Below are 18,888 nucleotides of genomic sequence, written 5' to 3'. Positions count from 1 at the left end.
CTCTGTGTATGGAGACTTGTGGGACACACTGGGTAAACTGTTAAAATGCACATCATGTCATTCATTTATAACATTGTACATTGTAGCTGATGGCAAATCTCTGTGGTAAAAGTGGAATAACACACTGCGGATCATGCAGTTTTATGAAAATAATCATGGATGGTGTGAATGCTAAGCACAGAAATCTAAATTATTACAGATTATAACCCTAACCCTAACCCTAACCCATTGATTTAATTTTACATGTGGTTGAGATACATATTTCAGCTCGGGAGCTTTCCTCCTAATATACACTATATGGTCAAAAGTTTGTGGACACCTGACCATCACACCCATATGTGCTTTTTGACCATCTCATTCCAGATTTAGTCTCCCTTTGCTGTTATAGTAACCTCCATTCTTCTGGGAAGGCTTTCCACTAGATTTTGGAGTGTGGCTGTGGGGATTTGTGTCCATTCACTCACATGAGCATTAGTGAGGTCAGGCACTAGTGTCTGATGTCAGGTAAGGAGGTGTGGTGTGTATTTGCCATTCCAATTCTTCCCAAAGGTGTTCAGCGGGGTTGAGGTCAGGGCTCTGTGCAGGACACTCGAGATCTTCCGCTCCAACCTTAACAAACCATGTCTTCATAGACCTCACTTGCACAGAGGCATTGTCATGCTGGAACAGGTTTGGGTCTCTTAGTTTCAATGAAGGAAAATTGCAATGCTACAGCATATAAAGACATTCTATACAATTGTGTGCTTCCAGCATAGTGGCAACAGTTTAGGAAGAACCACATGTGGGTGTGATGGTCAGGTGTCCACACACTTCTTGCCAAGTAGATAAAATACTATACCTATTTATGATATGACATAAGTGAAGGGATTTCCCAGGTTTTGAGGGGATGTCTGGGAAAAACCAATCAGCGTGGAGTGTTTTGCATATTCCTTAATCCACGCCCACCTTTGCGCTCACCTTTGGCGCGTGCACAAAGGTGAGGTCCACTGCGCTACTTCCGCGCTCGTGAGAATTTCTGGGTTGAAGTAAGAGGGATTGTGTGAAGAAGAGAAAAGAAAAGAGAAGAGAAAAGGTGTGAGATCAGCCATGGCTGAGTCCCAGCTAGAGTGCATGGAAGACGGTCGGATCGGTGAGAACGTCCCGGAGTCGAGGCCGGAGTTTTACTACAGCGAGGCGCAGCGCGCGGCGCTCGAGCAGCTGCTGAGGAACGGAGACGGTGCGTTCAAGACGCGCCTCCGCGAGGACAACGTCAAGGACTTCCTGTCGGCGCGCGAGGTCAAAGTGGTCCAAAGCACTGTCGAGCCGTACAGCACGCACGAGGACAGCGACAGGAAGCGCGCGGGAGACTCGACGTCTTTACGCTCGACCTACTGGCCGGAGATGTCCGACACCGACGTGCCGCTGCTGGACATGGGCTGGCCGCACACTGGCTTCTTTAAAGGGGTCACGCGCGTGATCGTGCACACACACCCGCCCAAAGACAACGGGCCACACATTAAAGAAGTTGTCCGTAGGCTGATCCAAGAAGCACACAAGGTTAGCTGGAAACAACACAACAACAACAAAACGAAACAACATAGCCAAACACAGAGCTGCATCTCAGACTACATCCCAGCCTGCTGTACACTGCATTCTCACTGTCTACACCATGCTTCTCACAGTGGGCTGATGCACAGCCAGGGGTGGGCTTTAAACATCTGTACAGTGGTTCACAGGGGTGGCACCACTACTCCAACAGTGGTGGGCAAAATGTGTCATCTCACTGACTAAAGACTGACTTAGACTGGGTAGTTCAAACAAGCGTACTATTCGTATTTATATAATTTCAATCAAAACACATAAATCTGCAAGTTACTGAGATAAGATACTGAGATTGTTTCCGAGACAAATGCAAACAGATTGAAAACCCTTGCTACAGCAGCTGGTGCTTAAACAGATGCTATATGCATACCTGTCTTTTTCCTGGGAACTCTGATGTTGGGATGCTGGTCTGTCATCATCTTTTTTTTCTATTATCAACTTTGTCTCCTTAAAAACAACACAAATAAGATGGACGCTGTGATCTAACTGACTAAAGACTGGTCTATTGTCATCTTTTTTTTCTATTATCATCTTTCTCTCCCTAAAAACAACACAAATAAGATGGACGCTGTGATCTAACTGACTAAATACTGGTCTGTTGTCATCTTTTTTTTTCTATTATCAACTTTCTCTCTCTAAAAACAACACAAATAAGATGGACGCTGTGATCTAACTGACTAAAGACTGGTCTATTGTCATCTTTTTTTTCTATTATCATCTTTCTCTCCCTAACAACAACACAAATAAGATGGACACTGTGATCTAACTGACTAAAGACTGGTCTGTCGTCGTCTTTTTGTCTGATAGATGAGGTACAGCTGGCATTTTCTGTCTATAAAAACATCCAGGCGAACTATGCATTTTGCTGTTAGTGCTATATGGAGCCCGGGTCTGATTATAATACAATAACAGAGCACAAGTTTTAATGAACGTCGGAGTAGTTTGTTTCGACCCCAGACACCTCGTTTTGCATTTTACTCCTTTACTCTTACATTTCATTAGCAATTTGCATTTTACTCCTCAGGCAGCTAATAACAGCAAAAAAAGGTCACAAAGTTATATATATAATCATACTTTCTGATGAGACAACCACAAAAACAGCAAATGTAAGACCAATAATATAAAACTAGAAAGGTGCTGCATCACAGTACACATTCATACAGAGAAAATTAGCTTTATAATATTTTTATTTACTATTTTTATTTGATCCCCGCAGCTCACAGCTTAAACATTCGCCAACAACTTGGTGCGTTTTTGTTGATGGCGCAAACACGATGTTCTGCATCAAAAATAATCCTTATCTACTTTCAGGAGAGGATAAGGACTGTGGAAATAAAGTCGTCCCCCTACACAAGAATTCTTATACTTGTTTATTTACATTAATCTGTATTTATAAATTAGCTAGCTGGCTGTACATTGTTACATTTCATTAGCTACCATGCTTTTTAAACTAGTGAGTTAGTTTTCTGGGACTGCGCAGTACTTCTGAGCCTTTACTTGTCCGAATTCTGGACTAGCTAACAAATTTATGATTTGACCATCCCTGGGCGAAACTTTGATTTTCTTTTGCTGTCTTTAACTTCTTCTTCTTCTTCTTCTTCTTCTTCTATAAGTCATAAAATAGAAGTATATTTTCAGTTTTACCATAAAAAAAAAAACACGGGGTGTGCAAACTTTTGCCCTCAGCTGTTCAATGTGGAACTTCCTGTAATATAGGAAAGTGTAGGCAAAGTGTAGGCACATTAGTCTGTGTTTATAAATTTAACTAGCTAGCTAGCTGTACATTGTTACATTTCATTAGCTATTTGCATTTTACTCCTCAGGCAGCTAATAACAGCAAAAAAAAATCACAAAGTTAGCTAGCACTAATTCTAAAACATGTTTTAAAAATCGAAGACATGTTCACGTTTCGCAGTAGGCTGTTTGTCACGGTAGTAACTGTCTGTTTCACTAAACAGCTAGTTTTCCAGCAAGCCTTACTTACTTTATTTGAAGAATGTCATTAGAGGAATGTTCCTGTAATCGATTCAGAATACAAAATACTGACTAAAATATTCACTTAAAATATTGAAATGTTATATATTGATGCGATACTGATTCAAAACACGATTATCAAGTGACAGTGAGCACTGAAGCATGGTTAACCTTTATCACTTACCCTTTATCATCCCCTTTAGGAGAAATGTCCCACCCCCCAACTGGAAGTTTGATCGTTTTTTCAGCCGAGTTAGACCTGTCTGTTGTTGCCTGAGGTGCTGGGTCACCGCCCCAGTAGTTTGAAGTGCCGAGTCAAGTGCCAGCTCGCCCCTGCTGCTCCGGCGGCCCTGGTGGAATAACTCCCCACCCACCATTACAATATCAAACATATTCTAATTATTAAGATAAGATAAGATAAGATAAGATAAGATAAGATAAGATAATCCTTTATTCGTCCCCCAATGGGGAAATTTGCATTGTTACAGCAACAGATATAAAGATATAAAAAAATAAAATATATATAAGTACAAAAATATAAAAGAGACACACCAAGAATGCACAAAAACACAAACACACAACAGTATTAAAGTGACTGTATTAAATTAATCTAAACCTCAATAACTCAAAAACAAGTAGGTCTATAAATCAGTAAACATTTTACAGTCAGGGAACCTTTTACTGTAGAAAAAAAAAGATTTTTTATCAACTAAAAATCACAGACCCACTCAGTTTATATACAAACCATTCAAAAATGTAGGTGCAATATTTAAACAGTAATATTTTGCATATTTACTGAAGCCAGAGAACTTTTCGAAATTTATGAACTTATGCACTGACAGAACCCTTTTTTTTTAATCAAAATTGTATTTCAATTATATTTCAATTGACATTGTTTTTATAGGCTTAATGGTGGATTGTGGTTTTCACCACTGTAACAAGATTAGAAAATCACATTCCCTCTGGATATGGTTCACAGACCCCTGGATTTCCCCTGATGATTGTTTGAGAACTACAGCTATAAATAGTGGATCTAATGAGTTCGGTCAGTGGAAAGTTCAGGAATGGAAAAATCTGTGGCTCTAATAAATAAGCAAAAAATTTATTGTACACATTTAAATAATGGGCATGAAATAAATCTGTCTTGAGGGGGTTATTGGAATTGATTTTACAGTTAAAGGGGTCCCTGTCTATAAAGCGTTTAAGAAGCCGTGGTGTACACTATACAATCGAGTGTCTACTACCTGGATTTTGGTCGTCTGTTAACAATTGCTTGTAATTTTTTTTGCTCTAGCTTGTGGCGCTAGTTAGAGGTGTGGTTTTTAGTTTGTCACCTGAGTATTAATAGTACACTCATGCTATTTTGTGTTGAAAGTATGGCAAATGTTTGTGTTGAAAGTATGGCTCATTCAGTTTCATACAAATCAAAGACCCTAAGTTTTTTTTTTTTTTTTGCCGAAGTTGTTGGTCTTTGCCTAGCTATCGTCTAAATTGTTTAATGAAATCATACTTTCTGATGAAACAACCACAAAAACAGCAAATGTAAGACTGCATCACAGTACACATTCATACAGAGAAAATTAGCTTTATAATATTTTTATTTACTATTTTTATTTGATCCCCGCAGCTCACAGCTTAAACATTCGCTAACAACTTGGTGCGTTTTTGTCGATGGCGCAAACACGTTGTTCTGCATCAAAAATGATCCTTATCTACTTTCAGGAGAGGATAAGGACTGTGGAAATAAAGTCGTCCCCCTACACAAGAATTCTTCTACTTGTTTATTTACATTAATCTGTATTTATAAATTTAAATAGCTAGCTAGCTAGCTGTACATTGTCACATTTCATTAGCTACCATGCTTTTTAAACTAGTGAGTTAGTTTTCTGGGACTGCGCAGTACTTCTGAGCCTTTACTTGTCCGAATTCTGGACTAGCTAACAAATTTATGATTTGACCATCCCTGGGCGAAACTTTGATTTTCTTTTGCTGTCTTTAACTTTTTCTTCAACTGTTCAATGCGGAACTGCCTGTAATATAGGAAAGTGTAGGCAGAGTTTAAAGCTTAAATGGAGAGTGGTTGTATTTCCTCATTCTGAAGTGTGTAAAGGGCGTGACTGGAAGAAGCAGGGATTCCTGGTAAATACTAGCAGCGCTAACTTTGGGATTAGCATTGTGAGCCTTGAACAACACCTTTAACCAGCTGCTCAGTAGGGTTGTTACGGTGTCCATGTTTCACTGTTAGCTATGATGTACAACCAGACAGTTGCCTCATTGTTTTGAGCCCAACTGCGACTCCCCAAAAATTTCCTCACCCATTGGACTCGTCCTAAATCCTGCTACAGCTACCTCCATTTCTTGGTGCAATGGGCTCGACTGCACTGAAAACGCAGTGCCTGTGTGATCCGGTACTAGTGTAAACACGCTAAATTGTTACCTCTGCTGCAGCTCTTAACATGTTTGTAACTTTATCATGCATGACAGCTATCAAACGCGCAGAGGACATGTCACTGCCATGAACTAAACGAAACAGCTGCCTGTTTTTCAACTAAGTGTGTCCACTTCACTTTGCAGCCACTCTTTTTCCACGTGTAACAACAACAACACAATAAATACTGACAGTATTCGAGATTTTATGGAAAAGTCTTTCTCAGAAAGATCTATTTGTTTCATTTTGGTTTTTTTTTTATATGTATATACTAGGATATGCAAAGAGACTTACATAAAAAGATTTCGTAGTAAATTACATAGTATGGTAGTTTTGTAGGTTTGGTTGTAGTCGTAGTCTTGTATCTGCTTTCCAAGTAATAGGACTTTGTATTGTGTGGGCAAGTACTGACCTAACAGTTGGAGAGCTCAAATTCTGGTGAATTTCAGGGCATCTTTCTGTCTCACAGCACTACCATGGAAAAAAAAAAAAAACAGGTCCATCAGCTATCAGTGTAAGATGTAGAGCAAGTTGTAGTCAGCAGAGAGGAATGTCAGCATGGATAGATTGTTTGTTTGGATTGTCCTTGGTAACACAATTCGTACTCGTATATCAGTTTGGAGGCTCAATTATGAGTCATTCTGAGTGATTCTGAATCATTCTGCTGTTGTGACTCATGTTAACTTTAACATCCATGAATACAGAAGAGTTATTACCTAGATGTCATTGACATACAGACAACAGATTTAAAACTCTGTATTATTTGATTGATCTGAAATATATTTGACAAATGATTCGAAACGTTATTATTTGCTGCAGCTAAAGACAAGTCACATGTCTTTGCCTGGCATTTTGAGGGTTTTTATTTTCAATGGGAATTCCTGTTATACTGCTCACACCCTTAAACTCGCCTGCGTCAGTAAGTAAACAGTAATGCAGATACTTTCACTTTGCATTCCCTGAAAGCTTCCAGGTGGATGATTAAATTGAAGCAAATCTTAGCAGAGTTCGCTTCCCAAGAAACTAGGTGCATTCTATACTACTGAATAGTGTGTTCAAATGAATTAATGTAAAATACGGGCAATACAAGGCTCCACAATCCAAACAAGGGATCTTGGGGTCTTTCAAGAATTTATTTCAATGGCAAATTCTGAATGAACTGTAACATATGGATCATATCCTAAACTGGCCACTCTGTAGACAATCTTCTTTTATATGCATGCTACATATAATCTGATACAGTTATGCTCATGTGTGGAGCGAGGATTAGTGTCATGGTTGCCATAATAATGAGAAATGTCTGAGTCTAGTCAACACTTTAGTTTTTTAACCCTATAAAGCCTGAGACATGAAAAACTGTGCAAAAATTCTTTGATCCAAGTTTGTAATAAAAATAATATAATTAGATTTTATATATATATGGACAGATAGATATATTATGATTATACACGCAAACACACACACACACACTTACACACACACACACATATATTTATGTATATGGCACGTGACACAATTGATGCATGCAGCTTTTTGGTTTGTTATTTTGTTTATTTCCCTCATTTACAATCTTTTTTTTTCACAGCATTTTAATCATTTTCTTTTTTCATGGGATTTTAGTCATTCCAATCCTCATTCACAGCATTAATTGTGACATCAAATATGCGCTTGTTTCCTGTTCTGTAGCCTCAGATTCCTGTTCTTGGCTCACAGGAGTGGAACCTCGTGAGGTCTTCTGCAGTTGTAGCTCATTCCCCTCATGGTTTGATGTTGCTGAGTGTTCTGAGATGCTTTTCTGCTCACCATGGTTGTAAAGAGCAGTTATTAGTACCGTAATAGTTACCATAGCCATCTAGTTAGCTCAAACCATTCTGTCCATTCTCCTCTGAGCTCTCCTCTGAGATGGGCATCAAATTAACATCAAAATGTTAGTCTGATGCCCATCTAAGCTTACAGTTATATAAATATATTCAAATCTGTAACGTGAGGTGTGTTTTCTTACTGAATCATTTTAAAGGAGTGCATTGTGAGGCAATTGCACATGTTAGTGTAATAATGATAAGCAAGACTGAATCAAGATCAAATCCAAAAACCATCAAATCCTGTTTGACTTTACTTCAAGTCATTTCATACGTGCATTGCACAAATAACTAGGCTATGTTTTCTAGAAAAAGTTACTTCTTCTCGAACTTTGTGCATTTGAAAAGAAAAGACAACATGAACGTTATTTTTACAAACTCTGGGTCAAGATCAAGAACATATCTAGCAAGTCCAATGCTCGAGACAAGTCCAAGTACAAATGCCAGGAAGTCAGAGACAAGTCTAATTCAATACAAAAAAACGTCTCGAGACCAGACTCGGGTCTAAGACCAGACAGAAGCCCTACAGCCCTACGATTGAGCTATCAGTCGGATAATTAATGGATCATTAGGCAGCATATAAACTTAACCACTGTGCTTTTACTGTGTGTCCAAGTAAAGCTGATTAAAGGGAAATGCTGTTCAAATGAGAAGCCAGTGGCATTCTCCTGCAGTTCCCAGTGGTTCCCTTATTCTAAGCTCTGAATCCACAATTATTAAGGACAACACAGAATCCAGATTATAACAGACTGTAACATGACTTCACATCATGTCACCACAATAGCTGTTGATTGATTTGGGACTCTCTGTGTCCTTTGCTGTGCTGTAGCCAGATTTTTTTAGCTGTTTCAGATTTGTTGGAATAATCAAAAGCCGGACATTCTGATTCTTTTATAACTTAAGTTCCAAATGTTTCATCTTTACCACATTGCTGGTGAATTCTCGAATCTGATTGGTCAGATTCATTTTCTGTAACAGCAGCTTGGACAGTAGTATTGGGCTGTTCTTTCTAATACGTTATCGTTTCTATAGTAACAACTTACACAGTACTTACACGTATACCAGATGTATATGGAGGACGCGCCAGATGAGGAGATTTTTATTTACATTTTTTTCTGGAAGGAATCTCCAGTGTTAGTGCATGTAACAGTCAGATGAAAAACTGTAATATTTTCTGTAAGATTTCTGAGGACTTTCGTTCCTTTTATTTCTCAGTAACATGGCAACATAACAAGCTATTTTTTTGGTCTTATTTACAGAAAGTGAAAAATAGAGTGTTCATCGTTGCCATAATATAAGTAATAACAGGAACTTGTTACACAGACGTTCCACAAAATTAAACATGACTATAAACTGATCAAAAGTATGACCTAATTCTTCAATAAATAAAAATTTCTGTGGTGTAAGAGGAACAAAACCCTTTGAGACGTGATGTTATTAGACCTTAGGGTTTTTATACCTTACTTAACTGCAGCCTTGTCATAGTTTTGCTTTCTTGGAATGAGTCTTAAATACTTTTTAATGCTTAGGTGTGTTTCTCAACATTAGAACTTACATACTTTCTCAGTGGACATGTGAACATTTTGTACGTGTTCCTGCTACCTGGGAAACAGCTTTGTGATCACATGACTGAAGAGTAGAAAACGCTGGACTTTTTCACGTTTGCTAAATATAAACTATAATCAAAGCAGCAACTCTTGTGCAGCTGACTTAACATCATGTAGTGATAAAAGATTAACCCATCAGATCAGCCTTATCAGTTTTCTTCAGACTTGTTTTGCTTTCTGTTTGAAAGGTCATGGATACTTTTCACTTTGAGTGTGTGTTGGATGGCTCATCATTCTGGCGCCCAAAATAACTCTTAAACTTTCACTTGAACAGGAACTGCATGTAATCAACATACAGTACAAGGATCTAGATATCTGCTTGGCTTCTGGCTAGTTTTCAACCAGAAACAGCAAAGCATGCAAACCTTTACACTCATTTCTCTATTCTAGTAGTTTCATTCATTCATCCATTCATTCATTCATTCATTCATTCGTTCATTCTGTCAGGTATTAGTAGCAGGGGTGGATGCAAATGCAGGCGGTTTTATTACAGGAAACACAACAGAAACAAACAAGGTGAAAAACAAGAACTGTAAACATAAGCGACAACATGGCAAATACGACAACAAATGACAAAAGCTTGACAGTGAGACACGGAGAATCCAGTGAGACATGTGACTTGGTCATGTGATGTGCTGGGGTTGATGGGTAGTGCAGATGTGGATCAATGACACATTTATTCATTCATTCGTCTTCATTAGCCACTTCTATCCGTTTCCCAGATAAGCCAAATAATTTAAGACTTGCATTTCTACAGTATTCTAATGAAAATATATATGATTATAGATATACGAGTGTTGGGCTTTGATTTTTAACCATTTTACCCTCAGCTGTGGTGTGTTTATTATGCCAACGTTTGTAAAATTCTGTGGTATTTGAGTCATGTGTTGAACTGTCCTGTTTTGCAGAACTTTGTGGCATACATTTATAGTTTTAATACCAGCTGCTACAGTTTCATCAGATATTAAATGGGAATTTAGATCAGTTTGACATTTTCTTGCCTAAAAAATACTTACAATGCTTCCTAAATGGTCTATTAAATTCCATTAACTGTGAAGTTTAGGGTTCTTTATTGCATACGTGTATTTCTCAGGTTATCGCTATTGTGATGGACCTTCTCACAGATCTTCAGGTCCTACAAGATCTGCTGGATGCGGCTTCCGGGCGTGGCGTTGCTGTCTACATTATACTGGACAGTAAGGGAGCACCACACTTCCTTGACATGTGCAGCAGACTGGTGGTCGGTCCTAAGCATCTCCAGGTGAGCAGAACATACATAAAAGAACATCCTTTAATCTGAAATTCCGACATTTAATCCTAACATAGTGTTCATTATTGTTGTCGCTTTACAGTGAACACCTGAAACTGATTCAGTGTGTTACATGTAAGTTATAAAACACTTGGGGGTGTGCTGTTTTAGGAAAATCATCAATGATGTGGGATGATTATGATTACAATGTTTTATTAATTAAAGCACGACACAGCTTTTTATCTGTTTATAGGTACATTTAACGTTCAAGTCAAGTTGTCATTCCTCTATATAACTTGTATACATTGGAATGAAATGTTGGTTCAAGTTCAAGTTCAGGTGGAGTTTATTGTCATTTCAGCCATAGTGAAACGAAACAACGTTTCTCCAGGAGCAAGGTGCTACATAAGACAAACACAGAACAACACAGTACTACAAGGGACTACATAATTTATACATAAAGTGCACAAGTGCAAACATGTGCAGACAGTACAAGACAGTACAATGACTACTGGGACAGACAGTGGGCACAGTAAGTTCCAGTGCAGCGCCGACCAGTACACAGTTCTGTTTAAAAGTGAACCTAGTGACAATAGTGCAGAGTACAAGAGTATAATACAAGTAGCTGACAAGTACAAGTAGCTGACAAGTACAAGTAATACAAGTACAAGTAATGCAAGTACAAGTAATACAAGTAGTGTGTGTGTGTGTGTGTGAGTGAGTGTGTGTATGTGTGTGTAAGTAATACAATACAAGTAATACAAGTAATACAAGTAGTAGTTGTTTCTCCAGGACCATGGTGCAACACGTAACAAGACTATATAAAGTGCAAATGCCCAAAAGTGTGAGATGAGTGCAGGGCAAAGAATACACAGAATAATATGCGCAGATGTTGTGGAACCTTCACGAAACAAGTTAGAGCAGCTATAAACAGTTGTTCTCTCACCAGCCTCTCTTTTTTCTCTCTGTGTTACTAAGCTCTGACACTGGAGACTCCTTCCGTAAATGCTAAATAATCATCTCCTCAGAGAAAACGTCACAATAGCAACAATTCCACTCGTTTTTTTATCCGTATATATGTGGAGCGTCTTCCATACAAGTCCCTGTGAATGAGTTGTTACTATAGAAATGATAATGTATTAGAACGAGAGCATTAATGCAAACCTGTGATTTGAGTTGCAGCTGGAACTACTGTCAGAGCTGCAACTTCTGACCAGTGCTGTGGTATAAAAATTGATTAAGTAGGTAAACCACTCTGTCTTTACAGAATATCCGTGCCCGCATGCTGAGAGGTGTAGGACTTGACCTGACCTTTGGAAGGATCCCTGGGAGTTTGGGCAACAAATACATGATTGTAGATGGAGACAAAGTGATGTTCGGATCTTACAGGTGAGTGAACTGGTTCTGTTGAACCCTTATAAACCTTAGAACCTAACTTTCTGCTTGGCTGGGAATCAGTCCAGCAACCAAAAATATCCAGCCAACAGTGGCATTATGATCAGATAAGGGCTTAAGGACAATTAACACAAGCTGTACATGGAAACTGAGCTGTAGTCTACAATTAATTGTCCACCTACAAGCTGAAGCAACAAGGAGGTCATCCAATGATGTTCTGTTTCTACTGAGTGGAAGGGTCTGACAAATTGTGCAATGAAACGGCTGGACTATAGTCCGTAACTTTATAAGAAATGTAATGCAATACAAGAAATGCAAGAAATGTACTTATATGGTAGATTTCCACTATATCGTTGGTTGACAACATCGCCAAGCTGTCAGCCACACAGCTGAATAATTATTGGACAGAAATCCAATCTACCCCAACACAAGGGCTTTACACTAATGCTGAGTTGACCAAATTTTGGTTTATATTTACTAGAATGCTGCATGTGGTTAAACAGGGCATGGGTTATTTAATACCTGTAAAAACATCCAATTTCATCCTAAAGTGTATTATTCAGTAAATATTACAATCATGAAATAACACAATCATATATGTAAACAAGAAAATGCATTTTTTCATTTCAGCCATTTCCAATTTTATGATTTTAATGCAAGAATTAACTATTAATATGTGAAATGACCATATTGCTTTTTTATTTTGGATTTGTTAAGCAATGGGAATGAGCAAATATGTAGAATTTTATTTGATAGTATTAAGCCAAACATGTCCTACCATTAATTAATCTGTAATTCCAAACACACACACACACACAAAGGTACTAATTTCATTAAATAAAAAGTAAATATATAGTGAAGTGAAGTGACTTGTGGCCAAGTATGGTGACCCATACTAGGAATTTGTGCTCTGCATTTAACCCAACCAAGTGCACACACACAGTAGTGAACACACACACACACTGTGAACACACACCCGGAGCAGTGGGCAGCCTTTTTTGCTGCGGCACCCGGGGAGCAGTTTGGGGGTTCGGTGCCTTGCTCAAAGGTGGTATTGAGGGTGGAAGAGAGAACTGGTCATTCACTTCCCCCACCTACAATCCCTGCCGGACCTGAGACTCGAACCCACGACCTTCAGGTTCACCTTCGGGTTGCAAGTCCGACTCTCTATCTACCCTAAAGGGCAGAAAGTCTGTAGTGCAGGGATCTTCAATCTTATCCACACTGTTGTGTCTGCAGGCTCCAGCCGAGCAGGAGCCACACCTGATTCTACTTGTTTAATCAGTTCAGCTTCAGTCTCCAATCAGCTATCAAGTGTGCGTGCTCTTAGCCTGGAATGAAACTGGCCCTTTGCGGATACGATTGAAGATCCCTGCTGTAGCATTTACATATTAAATAAATGTTTAAGTACCACAAGATGTCCTGAAATAAATGTTATATAGCACACACAACTGTTTCCTGGAAACAGAAACCTAGAAGTAGTCTATGGCACTAAGGGTTCATTACAATGATTTTGCTCATTCACAACAGTAATTACCCCAGTACAAATCATGAATTATTAGTAGTTAATGTCAATGAATAAAATGCCCTAGTGTGGTGTTATACATGTAATTGGTAATGTGTATAAATACATTTCCAGCCTGAACATCAACTGCTTCTCCTGCTTTCCATCTCCTCAGAAACCTACTAATTATTATTCAAGAGCTGAATGAGGTGTGTGTTACAGCAGCATTAACTTCAAGAGTGAGAAACAAAGACTGGCTGCTGAAACTGATTAAAGCAGCTATAAAGGAAGAGACTAACTTGTTTTGCAGACGTTCCACTATATGTAATCATTGACAAATTTCTGTGGTATAATAGGAATAAAACAATTCAGGATGTGCTGTTATAGGAAAATAATCCACTTTTGGGGAGTAACAGTAACTCTGATTTGTGTCAGTCCACAGCACACCACACTGCCATTGATTCTATTACAATGCAGTAATAAGCACAGCTGGATTAAGTCTTTTCTGTCTCTTGTGTTGTCCAGCTTCTCATGGAGTTCATCGCGTATGGATAGAAACATAATCACCATCATGTCAGGACAGATTGTCGACTTCTTCGACCGGGACTTTAGGGAGCTTTACGCCATGTCACGTGAGCTCAACCTCTTCAAAGAGTTCAGCATCAGTAAATCTCATACAGCAGCGTCAACCCGGGTGACTGTACCAACACGGCCCGCGCTGCCCGCCACCTCCCGCTTCCAAGTGAGTCTGGGAGACAAGGGGACTCTGAAAGTGCCCGCCCACAAATACCACAACCCCAAATACCTGTTAGCGCTTGGCGCCCTTCCTGAAGACATCAGCTCTCCAGAGGATCTAATCAATAAAATGGAGGAATCTAGAAAAAAGTTTGCAGCAGAAGGGAATCCAGTGGATGAAGACAATGAGATACTGGAATCGCAGACCCCACCTTCATCTCTGAAGGGGAAAAAAGGTACCAAATTGTCATGTGTACCTTCGAAGAAGAAAAGATTTGCTTTCCTGCGAAAATCTAAACAAAAAGGAGATCCTGGTCCCTCCACTACGACAAAACAGGGACCACCAACCAGTACCATAGAGGACAGACAGTCCAGAGAGAGTCCAGAGGAACCTACTGCTGAAACGCCAACATCTGAGAAAACAAAGAGTAAAAAGCAGAACAAGGAGAAAAAGAGCAAGTCGCCACAAAGTGAAGATCAGGGTATGTTTAGTGATTACTGATTAAGTCTAAGAATTATGTGAATGTACATTCTTTCAGTCTAGACGTTGGCTTAATCATGATGCTTGGAAACTATTAATGTTCCCCATTTAATCAACATTCATTTTCCAAAGTGAATTAAAATGGGCATCGAAGCCAAAATTGAAGCAATTACAGTGATAGTTTGGTGGGAAAAAAGAGAAATATATTGACTTGTCCCTTTAACCTACATGTAGTTGATCAACCATGCCATGACTTTGCTTCTTTGGATGTCATAGACGTTTTTTGCTGGCAGGTTAGCAAACTGCAGGTCACCTCGAAAAACAATGTATGCCTAAGTAAATTTTGTACATAAAGAGGTTAATAAAAAAATAACAGAATAGCTCTGTAATGAGAACTCACTCCTATTACATTATACAATACCGACTTTAACTTTGGGCCACAGAACCTAGCTGCTTGTGTGGAGTGATAATTAATATAATTTATCCATTTTTATAGATAATAGTGTTAGACAGTGTCAGAAACCACCTACATAAGTCTGTTTTAGCATGATGCTAAACTTCTCTTAGCCTTGTAGCTTTGACGCAAACCTAAAGAAGCAAATTTCAGACACCAAACATATCATGGCCAATCGAATATATTTGGGCAAAGGAGAAAATTGTGTAAATGTAATTCTTGGCTGAACTTTAAGTCCAACAGCCTCTACTATTGAAGCACTATTAGCAATGATTATGTAACTCTCTTCTACTTCTTAAAATCTCACTATAACTTTTCTTTTTTTAGGTTCAGAAAACAATAGAGACACCAAGAAGGGCTGTGTCATCTCCTGAAGACTTGAATGAAACAAATACACTTGAAAAAGAAAAGACATCCAAGTTTCCCCTCACTCCAAAAGAGGCTAAAATATAGCTAATGTTTGCTAGTTTCACTCTGTAGACTAATTTAGCAAATTAGTCTCTCCCAAAATCTTTGTCATAAATACATTCCCAAATCTCATTTCTAGATAAAAATATAGACTAGGATTTGTATCATAGATCATCTACACAACCTGTGCTAGAAAGCAGAATGACACCAAGTTATGCTAGTGGTCCAAGATGGCTGCCCACATAACATGGTGTTTAGCTATACTGTGATGTGTGAGGGCTAAAAATAATTCGATTACTTATCAGTAACTGAGTAAATCAGAAATATTATGGTTGATACTTTCATCACAGAGTCTCTCATAGGCATAAAACTATTAGCATTACACATAGGAACACACTCTTTGAAAGACAGAGTGGCAACATTATTTGTGGTTGCTTTTTCTTACCCAGTTTTTCTCCCAATTTACACATTTGCCAATTCCCACCCACTAGCTAGCTCTACCCTATCACACAACAGCTACCAACCAGAGAGACTAAAGGCTAGCACATGCTTCCCCTGAGAAACATGAAGCAAGCCACGAAAGCTCTTTCGAATTGCTGTTCATGCTACAACACAAGGTCACTGAACACATTCGGAGGAACTAAATACGAGCTTATGAAGACACCCACGATTTGCTAGCTTTGATATGATTGCCAGGGGAGAGTAAGGCCACCCCTCCCTCCCAGAGAACACATACTATTTTGCTCTCTTGTTTTCAAATGAGTTCTGTTGCTAAGTCAAGTGTTTATAGTCACAGCAAACATGCCCACATTAGTTCTTTATGGTCAAGCTGGGGGTGGTGTGGACCAGGGCTAACCCATAAAATCCCACACTGGGACAGCACAGGTTTTCTGTAGAAAGCCCACCTTTGGCACGCCCACACAAACCACTGCAGGCTAGCCCACATCAGGCCACTGGGGATTTGCCCATCGGTGCGACATTGGCCCAATGTGGGCATTACAAAACCCCATATGGGCCAGCATGAGCTGCCTCACTGGCCTGATGTTGGCATGATTACTGGGGTATCTCTTCTGAATAACAAGCACAGTAAACAGAAATGTTGTCCTTGCCATTAGCTAGGCCTTTCATTAATTTTGCCAAGCATAATCAGTTGACACAGTCTTCAGTGATAGGCTGTGTAAATCTACAGTCTGGGCTGGAAAGAAATTAGCCCCAGCTGCTACTTCATACCATTCTGTGTATTTTTACTTACGTATGATCGTTGGTGGTGCTATTGTTTTTGCTTCCACAAAAGTCAAAAATAATCCACTTAAAGCCATTTGCTAACAACAAAGAAGGCAAAATAGATTTCTGTTCACTGTTAGCTAGATTAGCGTCCAAGCTCCAGTACGAAATGAAGAAGCAGATATAACACTCTAAACATGTCTTGGCTAAGTTTCTGCATTTGGAGTGAGCGAAGAATTGTGCAAATATGATTTTTTTTCTCAGTCATTCTATTAACATCTACAGCCTGATTTTTACAAAATGTTACGGACTCCTTATTTTTTTTAAACTTGTACATTCTCAGGAACAGTAAGCCTTTAACTGCAGTGTTGGATTAATGTACAAACTTGCATTTCTTGTTTGAATGTATTTTAAAGGAACTATTATAGAAACTAATTATTTGTCTAAAACAGAATTTAAATAATTGTTTGGTGCAATGTTTACAACGGTGTTGTGAAAATGATATAGAGCTGTGCTGCCATCTATTGGTTACATTGTGCCTGTGTATATATGTAGAGGTGTTTGTGTGTGTGTGTGTGTGTGTGTGTGTGTGGACTAAAATATATATGACAGTCACTGAACATGAATATAAGTGTGTTACTTCCTCCTGTTGAGTTGAGTGTACTGGCATGTGCTTATGTGTCCAGGGTGTGTTGCAACAGCTTTACCACAAAAGGGAACGCCAATTCAGGGAAGTATAAGGGACGCATTCTGCAGCAACTCTCAACAGGAAGCAGAGAAACACAGGAAACAGGAAACAGGGCCCTGTGGGGTAAAATAGCACCCTAGCTAAACCACAAAACACATGATCACGATGGCTGGGTGGTTGCTATTAAAGACTGATTTAAAACCAGTGACAAGTTAAAAACAACTGGTAGTTAAACATGAGACATAAGGAAGTAGTCTTTAATGACCTTAAAGACCTATAGATGTTTGGAAAGGGTGATTCCATGACCGCAGTGCCATTTTTAAATCTTTTTTTTTTTTTCAACATTAAATCTAAGAAAACAAGTATTTAACCATTTGACAAATGTTTTTTGTTTCTTGGCTGCATTTTGCCTGAGGTTTTTTTCGTAGTTAACTAGCATTCATGCTAATGGCATGAGGACCTTATGGATATTCTTATGTTTTACTTAAATTCATTTTTTAAATTTATAATTTACTTTCAGTCTGTAATTTGGTTGACAAGGTTGTACTTTTAAAGGGACCTCATCAATCAATCACAATATCACTGAAAATAAAGAATGGGAATCTTCTTTTCTTCTTCCCATGATCTTCAGGAAATTTGGATGGTGCAAGTTCCTGGGGATAAACATGTTCGGGTAAGAAGGGTGTGGAACTAAACTGACCTATAATGGAGGACTCATGGAAGCACAAGTTCAGAATCAGAATCATGCTTTTTGGGCCACATACACTAGAGTATATAAGTAATTTGACTTGCTCTTGTAGAACATTAAACATCAAAATAACATAAATAAAGGGAAAAAAACATGTACACCTATCTCAGTGTTTCCAATATGGCTGCATTGATTCAACCAATTCGCATTATTTATCAGGGAAAAGCTATGAGGCAATCATAACAGAATACAATACCATACATGCCAGTTTTTTTATTATTTGTGTACTATTATTTATAAATGTTAGGTGTGCTGAATGGCATCAGTGAATGTTTACATCTAGATACTGTACATCAATAAGACAGATCAGACTTTTATAACCTTGCAGTTCCTCATATAAACAGCAGAGTGAGCAGTGGCAGGCACATAATTAGTCTGTGAAACAGGAACCCCAAACCCAGCAAAAGAGATGATGTAAATTTGTTTCCTGAATTTTTTGTTAATTCTGCAATAAAAAAAAAAAAAAAGAATTTTTTAAAAAATAAATTTTCCTAACATGTTAAGGCTTCTCAATTTGTGTCAGATTTTATAAAGAACTCAGAACTCAGAAGTT

The 18,888-nt window shown here is 38.6% G+C and overlaps 1 protein-coding gene across 1 annotated transcript; it reads left to right on the top strand.

The window, feature by feature from the left end:
• Nucleotides 1-926: 926 nt before the first annotated feature.
• On the top strand, nucleotides 927-18,730 carry fam83fb (family with sequence similarity 83 member Fb). The gene is made up of 5 exons (XM_026933160.3): nucleotides 927-1,536; nucleotides 10,543-10,710; nucleotides 11,966-12,087; nucleotides 14,123-14,814; nucleotides 15,595-18,730. Exons 1-5 carry the CDS (start codon nucleotides 1,087-1,089, stop codon nucleotides 15,639-15,641), a joined length of 1,479 nt encoding a protein of 492 aa, XP_026788961.3. The 5' UTR covers nucleotides 927-1,086; the 3' UTR covers nucleotides 15,642-18,730.
• The last annotated feature ends 158 nt before the right edge of the window (nucleotides 18,731-18,888 follow it).

The sequence above is a fragment of the Pangasianodon hypophthalmus genome, chromosome 2, assembly GCF_027358585.1.
Source record: "Pangasianodon hypophthalmus isolate fPanHyp1 chromosome 2, fPanHyp1.pri, whole genome shotgun sequence".
NCBI lineage: Eukaryota > Metazoa > Chordata > Actinopteri > Siluriformes > Pangasiidae > Pangasianodon > Pangasianodon hypophthalmus.
This window is presented reverse-complemented; position numbering and strand designations above follow the sequence as displayed.

What these genes read in the sequence shown, in the direction of transcription:
- fam83fb (XM_026933160.3), top strand. Translation starts at nt 1,087, where the DNA reads ATGGCTGAGTCCCAGCTAGAGTGCATGGAAGACGGTCGGATCGGTGAG. An exon ending in TCGGTCCTAAGCATCTCCAG is followed by an intron (nt 10,711 to 11,965) that starts GTGAGCAGAACA and finishes CTGTCTTTACAG; the next exon opens with AATATCCGTGCCCGCATGCT. An exon ending in GCCACAAAGTGAAGATCAGG is followed by an intron (nt 14,815 to 15,594) that starts GTATGTTTAGTG and finishes TTCTTTTTTTAG; the next exon opens with GTTCAGAAAACAATAGAGAC.